The 15319-nt window shown below is 34.7% G+C and overlaps 1 protein-coding gene across 3 annotated transcripts; it reads right to left on the reverse strand.

Annotated features, from left to right (window-relative positions):
• Positions 1-1867: 1867 nt before the first annotated feature.
• On the reverse strand, positions 1868-11794 carry LOC113403001 (type 1 phosphatidylinositol 4,5-bisphosphate 4-phosphatase). Of its 3 annotated transcripts, none has more exons than XM_026643410.2 (4): positions 11621-11794; positions 11228-11409; positions 10485-10694; positions 1868-3304 (listed from the first exon to the last, which is right to left on the reverse strand). In XM_026643410.2, the coding sequence occupies exons 1-4, from the start codon at positions 11661-11663 to the stop codon at positions 3020-3022; spliced, it is 720 nt and encodes a 239-aa protein (XP_026499195.1). In that variant the 5' UTR covers positions 11664-11794; the 3' UTR covers positions 1868-3019. The 3 variants fall into 3 exon arrangements, with proteins under 3 accessions (XP_026499195.1, XP_026499197.1, XP_026499196.1); XM_026643412.2 differs by having other exon boundaries at positions 11228-11394; positions 11621-11793; XM_026643411.2 differs by having other exon boundaries at positions 11228-11397; positions 11621-11792.
• Positions 11795-15319: the final 3525 nt, after the last annotated feature.

Here is a 15319-nt window from a genome sequence, read left to right on the forward strand (position 1 = left end):
GATGTATTATCTGTTCAATATGGAACTTCAGCTGATTTACATAGTATTGAAAAAGTCCGACAATTTTAATCTATCTCTTTAGAATGTTTATAAACACTAGGTTTCTTGTGTTTATTTATATACATTTTTGCAATTAAAACAAACTAAGGATAAAAATATTTTTTATGACACGTAATTATTGATCTGCAATTTACATGAGTCAGTTCCACCTGTGACTATTGTTGAATGGTGACGCATGTTCGACTCATGTTTTATAGGAAGACCAATACATGATTGAATAATTATAGAAAGTTTACATAAAACGAAATAAAAAATATTTATAGTAATTTATAATAAATGACAATTAACTTAAAACCAATTCACCTCGAACGAGTGCTCTCATGTGGATTTCGAACATTATATTACTTTAATATTCCAATATTAAACATAACTTTCATCATAGCGACTCTGACTTGTGTTTTATCTGTTCCAAATGCTAAAGGGATATATTCTTTTGAAACTGCTTTACGAGGCAGTGATACGTGTAGTGTCAATAAAAATAAGCGGAAATATAGCACTATTATTTATAAAGTAAAACGGACATATAATTCTTTAAATGTAATGGTGTAATAAATAAACTGTTCAATGGCTTAGAAAAACACAAAATATACCTTTTTCGTTAGTAAGGGAAAAACAATATTAAAATCATTTGTAAAAGTTAATTAACTTTTTTCTATTCAACTCATTGCACACATTCCTTTTTTTCCATTCCATTCCAGTTTACTCTCTTTCCCTACAGATATTATTCGAGGACGACTTTTAGATATACATAATATTAATTAATAGAATACAAAAAAAAAATAACTCGAATTCACTGTTAACGTCTTTTATTTCAAAAGATTCAATCCTAACATTTAGAACTGTTACTATTATTGAATATAACATGTAACATGTAAAGATTCAATGTTAACATTTATCGACAAAAATCGATAGACGTACGTACTGAAATGGCACTCTTAATACTAAGACTCCTTTCTATAATAAATGAATAGTCACAAACTTGTCAATTAATAAACATATCAGTTCCATCGCCAACTTGCGGAAGCATTATATTTTGTGTTTCAAAAATTGACAAGTGTAAATTAATTTCATTAATATCAAATACCAATCGATTTTTCGTCATCCTACATCCGATTTTCATTAAGCAAATATTCTTGAATATATTAAAAAAAAAACGATCGGTACCGGCAACAAATTAAAAAAAAAATCGACGCTATCACATTATATTCGATATCGATAAAATTAAAACTGAATAAACAATGTGTCGAGTGCGTTAGGAAGGCGACGTCAGTCAACTCCAGCAGTCTTAAGACATAAATGAATGTTGGAAAGAGGTGTAAATTTTGCTTAGTTTGGCTCGTTTCATTGATAAATTTAATTGATAAAAAGCAATGCAATGCAAGAACTTGCGGATTAACTCGTTGGTAATGTAAATATTTACGCGCACATGTTTTAGTACGAAATTGCAGCAATTCACGCCGCATCTGTCTATGTTCTTGCATCGCGCCCAATTTCAGTTTTGTGTGTAGACCATAATTTAGTCATTAGTCTAATGGACGCCTGATAAAATTAATTAGTCACAAAATTGTTTGAATAAAGATGTCTTTATTCAAATATTTTATAATTATGACAAAAAATAATCGAATGATAAATCAGTCAGCAGTTGATTAATTCGACTATTATATCGATTTATACTTTGTAGCTGTTTAATCAAATGACAAATTGTATAACTAAAATGTTTGTTGCTGCATTTAATATTAGTTTAAATCATAAATTTAAAAAAACTTATAATCTGTAAGAAAAAAGTATTTGTAATTAATAGGCAATGCAGATTAAATCCAATATAATATTCGGAATTATTCGTTAGCATGAATACAAAATCGAAGCTAAATTTTGACTAACTACAATCTAAGCTTAAATTTTCAGGTTAAATCCGTTCGGATCATGGTCACAACGAAGATTATGTTAAAAAGAATAATAAATTCAGTAATATAAAGTTCAGTTTACTTAATACAATAACATACAGGTATATAGTAGTACAATACATTATATTTTCATTAATACCTAGCACATATACTATGTTCATTTTTGTTTATCAAATTCATCTAACTGATTTGAAATAAACTTAATTTTTTATATAGTTTTATTTTTAGAGTCGAATGAAATTAACTAATTAATCTTAAGACAACTAACAATATATTATTTATTGTGAACAAGTATTATATGTAAAGGAAGTTATTTTCAGATATTCTCTGACAACTTTTTTTATTTTGTGAATACTTCATACAAATTAGAAACGTATCTCGCTGACTATAAGACACGTTTTCATCTTGTTGACACATTCATTGAATTCAATACCGAATCTATGTACGTTCTCGTGTGCACAAACCTTAAAGGTATTTTTAAAAGATGTACTTTACACGTATCTCAATTTACAAGTTTCATTTAAATAATTTCAAAGTCGATAAATAAATCTACAAATTATAGAAACGTGTACGTAAGTATTATCTAGTTGTAAAATACCAATTATCTGAGATTACAGAGCTTATTTTATACCGCATACAAATTTCTGTAGCAAATATTTTTAATCTGCACACTTTAGCAAAAACAAATATTCTTTACAATATCGAGTACTATCGTTTTCTACATCACCCATGTAGATTTTATTTTAACATAGTTTTAATGTCGGAATGCATACTAACTACTGTTAGGTTACCAAATAATTTACTTCGGTAGCAGTCAAAGCGTTAAAATTATATTTATAAATCCAAGCAAATATCTATAGCGATTAAAGTATACAAACCTACGTAATTGTCATAAAATCAATTCGAAACAAAATACCACAGTCCACTTTATCAATATAAATGGTTACACTTTTATCTAACAAATCCTATAAAATATATGTATACATAATGCAATATGGAATCCAGACATTTCCTAGTCATACTATCACAAGAACCAAAGCCGTTCCGTTGAGGATCTACATCGGGCCTTCGATTTTACTCACTTTCATAGCGAAATAATATATGGCCCGGCTGAATAGAATGAAGGCGACTAAGAACGCCCCGACGTACGCCACGTACACGCCGCCTCCGTGCGTCTTGGCCGCCGACAGCGTGCCGAGCGTCACCCCCAGCGCGATGGCGAAGGACATCAGAGACAGCACCGCGAATCTAATGCCTCGCTTTCGGGCCACGCTCTGACCCACCGAAGATACTTTCCGGCAGTGAGGGCACCGCACTGGTGAGTCTTTCATAGTTTGATACTGAAATGAAATAAAACAGTTTCGTTTAAGTATTTAAAGAAATGTTAATAATATAATAGTTCAAAGGATGAATAAAAATTTTATACGTGTATTTGTTTGTACGTGTGTTTTATACTGGAATCATTAAATTGCGGACTATAAATACGACAGCGCTCCTAGACTCATCTACAATATAAATAGATAACTCTTAGAAGTATCAACACAGGCCCCGATATCATTTCCTACATACGACGACAAAATACAAAGTACCTATATCTAATTCTACTTATTATTTTCCGTAATACATACACACACAGTGTCACTATTGTTTGAAATCGTAATTATAGGTGTTAATTAAATAGTTTAAGCATTTCTTTACTGTATTGTTTGCGAAAGTAACTCTGTCTGTCTGTTACTATGTCAAACCACCGAACCGAATTTGATAAAATTTGGTAGGAAGTAAGCTTGAACCACACGGCTACATAGGCTACTTTTTATACATAAAACCTGACGACCAGTTCCTAAAACAAAAACGAAGCGTCAGGCGACAACTAGTATTTAATAATACGCTTTACTTTTAATCTGACAACAGCTCAGGTACGAGGGTAATGTATTTGCCCTACTTCTGTGTACAACGGCTAACAGCCTTAACCTATTTCGTTAAACAAGCAGTGGCTGGACTTCAAAAAGAAATGTTCTATGTGTAGATTATAATATTATTATACCATAATGACTGCAGGAATTCAAAACATCAAGTTAAGCTAAGCGGGTTTTTGATAAAACCAGTTTAGAAAAAAATAATGCTATTTTATGTTTCCAAGCCAGGTCAATTTGTAACTCGGTAGCTAATATATGTATAAGTGCCTACATAATAATAAAATTGTAAAATTACCGTATTAATAAAAGAATTAAGCTTAAGCAAATTGACTTATAGGACATAAGTATGTTTATTTTTTAAATGTTTGCATGCTGTTTATTAGTCATGGTTTGTGACCGAATTGCCATAACCGATTCAATAACTTATGTTAGTGTAAAATATTTAATCATTTGGTATGCTGTTTTCACTTTAAATTTAGATTTGAAATATTATTTTTATTTCTTGAGTGAAATTTAAAAAACTCGACACGCATCGATGAGCATCCTATATAGCAATTACAATTCTATATCTGAAACCTCTGATCAGTATTATAGAACAGATTGCAAATGGAGCGCGCGGTATATACTATAGAAAAGCAACAGAAACGAATGTAAATTCCCCTTAGTGGAAACGGCGTTATTATTATCTTATAAAATTTAAATATTTATTTTTGACTCAAATTGAATAAAGAATAAACGAATCGTTCGTCAAATTCCATAGAACCAATAGAAATATAAATTGTTTTACTGTAAAACAATACCAGTTGCCTAAAAATTTTTCAAATATTTGTTTTTTGCAAAGAGTCCAATGTACCATATGCAATGAGATTTCCTAAAGCCGCAGACAATATACCGTAATTGACTAACAGATATGGAATAAACAAACTAAAATGTAATGCCTAGATATAGATAATTGAAATTTGGAGGGTACTTTCATTTTGATATACAAGACATTACACATAGCTTAACCTTTGTCCGATAAATTCGAAGCCTCGTCCGAGCCACCACATAAAGGAAAATAATTATCAAATAACTTATTTTTTAAGTCACCCGACGATCAATTGACTTAAATATTCACATTTTGGTCTCCGATTGTAAACATTTTTAAAATAATTAAAAAAATATTATGCGTTTTTAAGAAGGTTGCGTGCGGCCATCATGGTTATTTCTATGATTTCAATAACATTTATTATTGATATCAAATTAATTTATAAATCACTAATTTTTTTCCGAATATTTACGACTTATTTTATTTAATAATTATTTTGCTCGTTATTGTTGTCGATATATCAAATATAATTAACGAGGTATCCCTATACCTAAATTATCTTGGTTTTGAATAGAAAGACTACCGCTGACAAGTCCTTGCAGGTTGGTAGGAGCATACACGGCTTATTCACTTCGACATGTTTCGACAATTTGAGAGTTTGAAATGACTTGATGGCGAAGCTATGCGCCGTCATGACAATGCAGTAAATAAGCGTACAAGATCAAAGGGACAGCACTAGCAATGTTTTTTAATTCTTAATATACTTCGCCGTGATAAATATAGTCGTGGTTAATAGTCTGATAAGTGCTAGAAATCATTACATTATATTTTTATGGCAGACGTCTAAATCTACAATGCTAAAACATATGCCTACAATACAGTATTGAATATTTGAATTATGTATGTATATACGTACCCTTCTACAAACCATTTAATTTGCTGATAAGTTTTCCAAATTAATATATGAACCACGACAGGCCACGAGCTAAATTAAATAAAATAAAACATAGATACTGATAAAGAGAATAATAAGAAAACCATTCAACGAAATAAAAGTTATTCGTCGTAATACACTGTCAGATATTATTGTGTCTCAGTAATCAGTCAGTGCAAAGAAGAAACGATGAATAACATAATACGTTACCACGTGTTATGTTATTTCATCGTTTCTTATTATTATATTTGTATTTAATCGATCACATGATTCTACCGAATTATGTGATCGATTAAATACTTGCTAATTTTCCAACTTGACAAATTAACTCTACCAAATAACGAAGGTCTCCTATAATTATAGGTATTAAACGTTCGGATAAAATAATCATAAAAACATGAATCTGGATAAGAGAATCTGTACATATTTAATACCGTGAAAAGATTTTTTAAAACAAAGAAATTCCTATTTGAAATATTATGCCAGCTACTGTGGTGCTGTTCTGTAATTTCGCCAGCAATGACAATTATGCTACTGATGGGTGTCGCCAAATTTTATAGTGCATTTGAAAGAAATGCAGTACCAAATGTACTTACGGTTACAAAAAACATAATGAAAATGGAAAATTATAAATCAATCAATAAGATTAGAAGCAATTCATCAAATGGCCAAATAATTAGGATGCTTTGTTATGAAAATGATGACATCCAATTGCCTGCTGCTGCTGCACGCAGAAATACGATTGCTCTCTAAATGTCATAATACGTTTGATACGTGTGATGTAATGTCCTTTTAATATAAGTAACACCATAGACAAGTTTCAAGAATCTTCATTTACAGTTAATAAATTAGAATCATGACATCAGTCTCCGGTATAACTATAAAATAATAAACAATAATACTTATTACTTTTGTCCTAATTCGGCCTTAGAATAACCAATAACAATTCAGCTGCAGGACCAAAAGCTTCATGAGCTGCATGTGAACTAAATCTACTTCCAAAATCAAGATTGTTACTAAGACCAATACGATAATATAAATCGTATATTATACATCGTATATTATCGTATTGGTCCCTCCTCCCGACTGACTTCGACCAGGGTATATATTAGCCATCCATCGGATAAGATAGAAAGTCCGACACGACCAGACTATCTATCACTAGTGGTAGTGCCACACTGCATACCTTTGGGTTGCAGCCGAATGGGCCGGCACGCCCGGGGAAGTACCACTCTCTCACTCAAAATCGGCGTAAAGTGGTAGCTATGCTACCGCGTTTCGTCCGGTATGTGAGAGTCCCGGAAGCCCGATCCCCATCCCCCCAAAACATAATGGTTGTGCAGAATTTGGTTTCATTACCCCAGGAGGGTACCATCAGCGACTGTGGTGGAGAATTCCTCTCTGGGCATCCATGCTCAGGACGTACACCACCTGAACAGGGATGCCCAGGGTGCCCTCCGAATTCTAGGGGGGGGGGGCAATTTTGCGCTCGCCACTGTTCGGGGCAAGCGGAGCAGGCATCATAAGGCAATCCGGCCTTGCTCTTTCTTACCGAGACCCAGATATCCTCTCCTGCCGATACGACATTTCTTTCTTACCCCGGGTACAAATTGGAACATTCCTCTGTACCACGAGCTGGGGTGTGCGTTTACGTCAGAGATGATATCTGCTCTCGACGCCTCGGCAGCCTTGAGGGGCAGGACGTATCGATTATCTGGCTCCGTGTAGACTGCGACGACCATCCGCGAATCTACGCGTGCCTTTATAGGTCCCATAGCGGTAATGCCGAAACCGACCGACTGGTTGAGCACGTCCAAGTGGCTACAGATTCCATGCTGCAGCAGATCCCATCCGCAGAGATCGTAATTCTTGGCGATTTTAATGCCCACCATGCCGAATGGCTTGGATCACGCACTACCGATCATGCGGGTAGATCTGTTCTCGACTTCGCTTTAGCATACGATTTGACACAACTGGTCACCTCGCCAACGCGAATACCGGACGTGGAGGATCATATATCTTCCCTGTTGGATCTTCTGCTGACTTCCCATCCGGATGGCTACCAGGTTATCGTCGATCCCCCTCTGGGCTCGTCGGACCAATGTCTCGTCCGGAGTACAGTGCCGGTGGCGCGGTACTCACGTCCTCGTTTCGTGAGTTGCCGCCGAGTGTGGCACTACAAGTCAGCAGAATGGGATGGAATGCGGTCCTTCTTTGCATCCTACCCATGGGGGCAGGTTTGTTTCTCGCCGGATGATCCGAGCGTTGTTGCTGACTTTGTCGCCGATGTGGTACTTCAGGGTATGGAACTGTTCATTCCGTATTCTGCGGTCCCCATCGGTGGCAAGTCCCAGCCCTGGTTTGGTCGTTTCTCCAAAACGGCTTCACGCCGAAAATGGGAACGCTACCAAGACTGGGCTAACGCATCGGCGTCTCGTGATGTAAATACCAGCGCATTCAGAAAGGAATATAACTGTGCCTCTAGGTTCTTCAAAAACGTGATTGCTAAGGCGAAGACGGAGTACGTTGGCAGAATTGGCGAGAGAATTGATGCGCCTCCCTTCAGGAACACGTGCGTTCTGGTCTCTCGCTAAGGCTGTGTTAGGGAATTTCTGTCAGTCCTCTTTTCCATCTTTGCACAGAGACGGTGAGTTATTGGCCCATACCGCGAAGGAGAAAGCTGATCTTTTAGGCTCTCTCTTCGCGGCGAACTCGACTCTAGATGACCGAGGAAAGTCACCACCAACAATCCCGCGGTGTGATACCACGATGCCGGAGGTTACATTCCGGCAAAGTGCAGTTCGTAAAGCACTTCTTTCCTTGGATTTTCATAAGTCCATTAGACCCGATGGCATCTCTCCAATCGTACTACGGACTTGTGCTCCCGAGTTAGCACCGGTCTTAACGCGTCTTTTCCGGCAATCCTATGCATTCGGCGTCGTCCCGAACTCCTGGAAGACTGCTTTGGTGCATCCGATCCCTAAAAAGGGCAACCGCTCAGACCCGTCTAATTATAGGCCTATAGCCATCACCTCCTTGTTCTCCAAGGTAATGGAGTCCATTATTAACTGCCAGCTCCTGCGGTACCTAGAGGAGTACCAGCTGATTAGCGACCACCAGTACGGTTTCCGTCGGGGTCGCCGGTGATCTTCTAGTTTACCTGACTCATAAATGGGCGGAAGCAGTTGAGAGCAAGGGGGAGGCATTAGCAGCCAGTCTGGACATAGCGAAGGCGTTCGATCGCGTCTGGCACAAAGCGCTTCTTTCGAAGCTTCCTTCCTATGGGCTTCCCGGGAAATTATGCAATTGGATTAACAGTTTTTTTTGGCAGATCGGAGCATCAGTCGTTGTCGACGGTGCATGCTCCGACTTAAAATTCGTCAATGCTGGTGTTCCACAAGGCTGCGTTCTATCACCCACTCTGTTTCTTCTGCATATCAATGACTTGTTGCAAATCAGTAACATTCAACCCCAAAAAGACGTAAGTTTGCGCGTTAACTGCTAAAAAACACCATTTGTCGTATCGCCACTATTTGAGAACATTCCATTAGCCGCCACAGCTAGTATAGGAATACTTGGCGTCGATATTTCAAGCCTCGTTCAGTTCCGCGCTCAATTGGAAGGCAAAGCCAAATTGGCATCAAAAAAAGCTCGGTGTGCTCAGCAAGGCAAGACAGTATTTCGCGTCGGCCCATCGTCTAAGACTCTACAAGGCACAAATTCGGCCACACATGGAGTACTGCTCTCACCTCTGGGCGGGTGCTCCCCAGTACCAGCTACTTCCATTCGTCCGTATCCAACGTAGAGCGGCTCGAATTATCGACGATCAAGCCCTTTCCGATCTGCTTGATCCTTTGGCTTTGCGTAGAGATGTTGGATCGCTCTGCATCTTCTACAGAATTTATCACGGGGAATGTTCCGATGAATTGTTCCGATTAATCCCGGCTGCTGAATTTCACCTTCGGACATCTCGCCAAAATTCAAAATATCACCCACACCACCTAGATGTCCGAAAATCCACAACAGCGCGATTTTTAAGACATTTTCTGCCTCGCACAACCACTTATGGAAACAGCTTTCGCCGGCGGTTTTTCCGAACCGATATGACTAACATGTACACTATTTATATGAATACGAAAAACGTGAAAATACGATTACAAAATTTGAACCAAGATACTACAGAACGGTAATTTTTATTTGTATATAACAAATTTCTCAAACTACAATATTTATATTAAACCTTTTAATAACAATATGAAAGTGAAATCTATAATATTTTCTAGTTAGCTTAAATAACAATGCACGCTATTAATTCCAGTGGTCAGCAAACCATGCAATATTAATACTGCATATTGATTATATACACAACAGTAAAGAGTTATATAATATCTAGAAGCATTAATAATCTATTGAAAATATATTAAATTTTTTATGGAAGTCTAAGTCATATTATTATACAGCCTCATTAAATGGTATTGTTGTCAAATAATAAACAGACAAGTAGTTTCAAACCTAATACACATGCTATTCATTATCTTTCTATTAAATTTATTTAAGATTATGGCTTGAAAATGGGTTGAAAAACAATATTGCAATTTACAACATAAAATATTTTCCAAGTATTTTGTGATTCATGTCTATTGAATAATTGAATATTTTTGTATTAATTATATACATATGATTTCCGTTCTATCCACTTGTAGTTAAGACCCTTATATCTTTTGGTCTGAATGTGACAATGTGACTAAAAAGTAGATAAGCATGTTAATTTTAAAACAAAAAGCTTTTATTGTGGCATAATGGGTATACATATGTACTTAAAAAAATATATTAATTATTATCAAACTTCAAAGGTAACTTACTAGGAAAGTGTCTTGACAATGTGCGCAGATGACCCTGCACATCCCAGGTAAAGTGGGCACAGGAGGTGTCACAGGCGACGGAGCAAGATTGATGATCCTCTTGCAATCAGCTCGTGGGCATGCAATACGCTGCGACGACGACTTGCAGATCAGCAAGCAATTGCAAGGACAGCGGACATACTTTTTTCCTGGTGGTGCATTTCTTATAGGCTACAAGACATAAAAAATATTCTTAAACAATTACTTTTTATTATATTTTTTTTCAAATTATTATATTTTTTCAAATCTACATCCTAGTAACTTAAGTATGACTTATGTTTCTAAGGCCAAAAAAAAAAGAAAAATACAGTTCCTTTGGCAAGTAGCATGTAAAATTGTTTATTAATCTATATTTAATTGCCTTTCATTTGTTTTTAGATCCTTTTATTTATAGAATGTGGTAATTTTATTACATAGTTTTGGTTTTAGAAAGATTTTCTTATGTATTAAATGATGTAAAAATAGGACTACATCGGCAGGATTATGTAGAAGCACACATTAATAGCCAAAAATATTACACAATAGTTGCTTTTTTTTAAATTAATTATAGGTTTAGCTTTAAATTTTTAATTTAATATTTAGCATGTGAGGTGTAAAATGAGGCAATTTAGTAAAAATGAATCTACAAGCCTAATATTTTCTGTATATATTTAGGGCATGCATTTCATGCGCAAAATTTCTTTACTAAATCTACAAAGACTCACCGTTGCTTCATTGCAATCAGAACATTTTACAACATGTTGTTCTCTTTTCCCAGAAATATCTATCATAGCTTGACAAACTCGACATGTTACCATCGGCAGCCCTTCTTGTTTATACGGCGGAGGGAGCTCGTCAGGCCCAATTGGCGAGATTGTGCTGACATTCTCCTCTTCTGTGAAAAAGCCTGTGTATATAAAAATATAATAATATAAAAATACGTAACTATTGTTACTACTACTTTTTAAGTAACACCTGAACTTGCATAATCCTAACAAGTTACTAGACAACTTGCTCATGATCAAGTTATCTTTATTACTTTGTTTAGCAACAAATAAAATAAATAAAAATTTGGTTGAATCATCAGCTGTCAAAACAACAAAATCGCAATTACTTACCATCATTTAGAAGTGGTTGACTTTCGCTTTGTCCGTCGCCCATTTTAACACTCTACAGATTTACAGCACAAGATGTAAATAACTTTATATAAATCAAGAATTCTTTCGATAAAAATTAACATACCAGTTTTACTACGATCGTAAAACTAATTCACATTTCACAGATAGTGAAAATTAAATAGTATTATAGAAATTTAAAAAAGCACAGATAAAAATGTATCCAATTCGTAGCAATATAGTTAGTTATTTTAACCGGTGAAAGTTTTAATAATGAATAATTGTTTTATTACAAAATATTATTTTTTAATTTGTTAAAAATAAGGAATAAAAAGACCGTGAATTATTTACTTATAACCAATACGAATCTTTTGCGAAATATACAACCCATTATTATAACAATAATATTATGTTTAATGATTTTGCAGTATTAACTGTAATTTTATTATTGATAGTATTGTACATATATATATTTGAATAGTAGGTATTTCATAGAAAATTACGGCAAATGACACGAAAATAAATGTTATCGACACTAAAAAAAAAAAACTCCCGTAGTGCCATAGTAGTTTCTAAAATAAAATGTAATTAATTATATTATATAGTTAATCAATTAAATTATAGTTTTTCTGTATTTATCCAACATTTGCTATTTGTTTATCAGAACTTTAAAACACATAGCCCTTTCGTCTGATGACGAGTCTTCATCTAAATTTAATTATGTTATGTTGTCCAATCCGAAATTATCAATGATATAGTTTTTTCATTATACTCTACTTTTGGTTTCATTCTGATATTTTAAAACTTATAAAATGCCAAAAATATTCTATTTTAATATACAGGGTTATTGGTAATTCGACATATTCCCGTTAGGAGGCAATAGAGATGCGAGATATTTGCGATAAAGCAAAAGTGAACCATTTTTGAGTTATCAAGTGTTTAACTTTTTTCAAAATAAGTAAAAATGCAACTTTAAAAATTATTTGAAACAAGTATCAATTAAAATCTATTTTTTTCTTCTGATTATTAAAAACGATTAAATATTGATTATTTGTCAATAGTAAAACAATAATTATCGGTTCAGATTTAAAAATGCCATTAATCAAATCTTCCAAATGCTAAGTTGCGTACTCTGTAGTTCCATCTGTCAAAAAATGTAAGACCAAAATAAAAAACCCAAATAATATTTGAGTCTTGACAGCTATTATTCGATGTCAGCCTAATGTCACTAGCACTGTCCTCTGTGTACGTATATGTCGGCGATTCGACAGCATTCTCCCCGGGATTCATGTAGAAATCCAGAAAAACACTTTTTGTTTTGCATTAATAAATTTAATATTAATAGTAATAATTGTATAGTGATTGGTTCTACAATTGTCCGAGGAATGCCCGCCTGAACTTACTTTTCTACTAACTAAACTATAACATCCTTTTTTTATATCAACAACAAGACCATATTTATTTTGTTACAAACATAGTAACTATTAATGGCTTATAATAATAAAAAAATAATATAAAATGATTTTTGATCTTAATTAAAAATCTAAATATATTGTAATTAGCTTAATTATTTATCACTATCTATATTAAAAATATAGCGGACACATCAAATTCACACATTTCTTGACAAAAAGAAATCATATTTATATTTCAAAATTATTTAAACAGTATTAGTTAATAATTGCCATAACCAAAACTTCTACTAAATCTTAATTTATTTAATTCCTTACTTATTATAATAAATCTGTCCGGAAATCATAGGCTTAAAACGCCATAGGTACAAAACAAATGTTAATGACTTGCTTGATACATTATATATTCCAAAATAAGAAATATAACTTAGTATTATCTAAGATTGATTCTAAAATGCGAATTACAATTTATTATTCTACATATTACTTTATTGCTAAGAGTAGATAATAATATTTCCTGTATTATTAAGTCCCAAATTATTTGATAGATGTCGCTTTACAGATTATAAGTTTTATTCGATTTGTTACATATATTGACAACAGATGGCAGCACTGCCGAGCGCCCATATATACCTACCTTTAATTTGTTTTATGAGGGTCAGCGCATTAACTTTGTAGACAAAACAAAATTTCTTGGTATTATTCTCGATCACCGACTGAACGGAATTTCACACTCTGACTATTTAGCCAAGAAATGTGAAAAATCAATTAATGCCCTTAGAGCAGTATCTGGAGTTTGGTGGGGAGCTCACCCTTATACATTGAAGCTGATCTATAACGCAATAGTTCGTAGTCGTTTGGACTATGGACTGTTTGTTCTAGATCCATTCAATAAATCAGCTTCAGAAAAATTAAACAAAATTCAATTTAAATGTTTGCGCATAATCTTGGGTGCGATGAAATCCACTCCTACTAATGCTCTGCAGGTTGAGTGTGTTGACCCTCCTCTACATATAAGGAGGCAATACTTATGTGACCGCTTTATCATCAAATGATTACAGCTATCTTCCCATCCTCTATTGGCCCGATTAAACAAATTATCCCACCTTTACAACCCAGACAGACCGAAATCCTCATTCCTATTAAACAGTTTCCTCAAGTATACCAACCTCCCTCATCCCCTTACCACTTTTCCTTCTAATCCTCTTTTTTCCACCTCCTTTAAAGCTCTTATTTATAATACCCCCGTTATTACAAACCTTGGTCTTATAAAAGGTTCCCCTGATACTAGTGTCCAATTTCAAAAAATGTTTCATCAAAATTGGCCAAATCACCTCCCTATATATACTGATGCCTCTAAACTCTCACCGACCGGCTGCGTTGGCGCAGCTTGTTGGATACCTAAATATAAAATAGCCCTTTTATTTAAATGCCCCCCTGAAACCTCTATATTTTCCGGTGAGGCCATTGCTTTACTGGAAGCTATTATGTATGCCCAGTCACACAACATACAACAATCAGTTATTTTATGTGACTCATTAAGCTGTCTGTTGGCCATTAAAGAAAATCCTTTTCGTAGCAAATTAAGACTTTCTATCGTTTTTAAGATCAGAGAGGCTCTGTTGTCCTGTCACCAACAAGGCCTTCAGGTTTTGCTGGTCTGGATTCCAAGTCATTCCGGTATTATTGGAAATGAGATGGCTGACTCATATGCTAAGATTGCCATCCAATCTGGTTCATCTGAGCATTTTGTCAATTCCTCTCGAGACCTGCTCACTCTTGCGAAAGCTCAAATGGTTAAATCCTGGAATGCTTTTTGGATTTCATCAAAATCGGTTAAAGGTAAGTATTATTCGGCGTTACAACCTGAAATTCCGAGGCGACCTTGGTTTTCACTTCACAGGCACGCTGACCGTTGGGTCACATCCACTATCTGTCGGTTACGCCTCGGCCATTCTTGCACACCTACCCACCTAGCAAAGATAAGAGTTCGAGATCACTCGCTGTGTGAATGTGGCCTAGACGAAGGTTCCGCTACCCACATCCTGTTCCTTTGTCCTAAACTTCTTCATCCCATTTACGACGTTCTCCCTCCTAAAGTTCCTCGTCCTATAAATGTTGAATGTTTGTTGACGTTTGTGTTTAGTCCATTTTGTTCTTTTTTGTGTAAATATATTAAATGTAAAAAAATTAAGTTGTGAATAGTCCAATTAAGTGATATATCTTATTATATATAGTTTAGAATACTAACAATTATTTGTAATTTATCCTATTATTAACCCTTAATGTT

This window comes from Vanessa tameamea, chromosome 16 (assembly GCF_037043105.1).
Source record: "Vanessa tameamea isolate UH-Manoa-2023 chromosome 16, ilVanTame1 primary haplotype, whole genome shotgun sequence".
NCBI classification, from domain to species: domain Eukaryota; kingdom Metazoa; phylum Arthropoda; class Insecta; order Lepidoptera; family Nymphalidae; genus Vanessa; species Vanessa tameamea.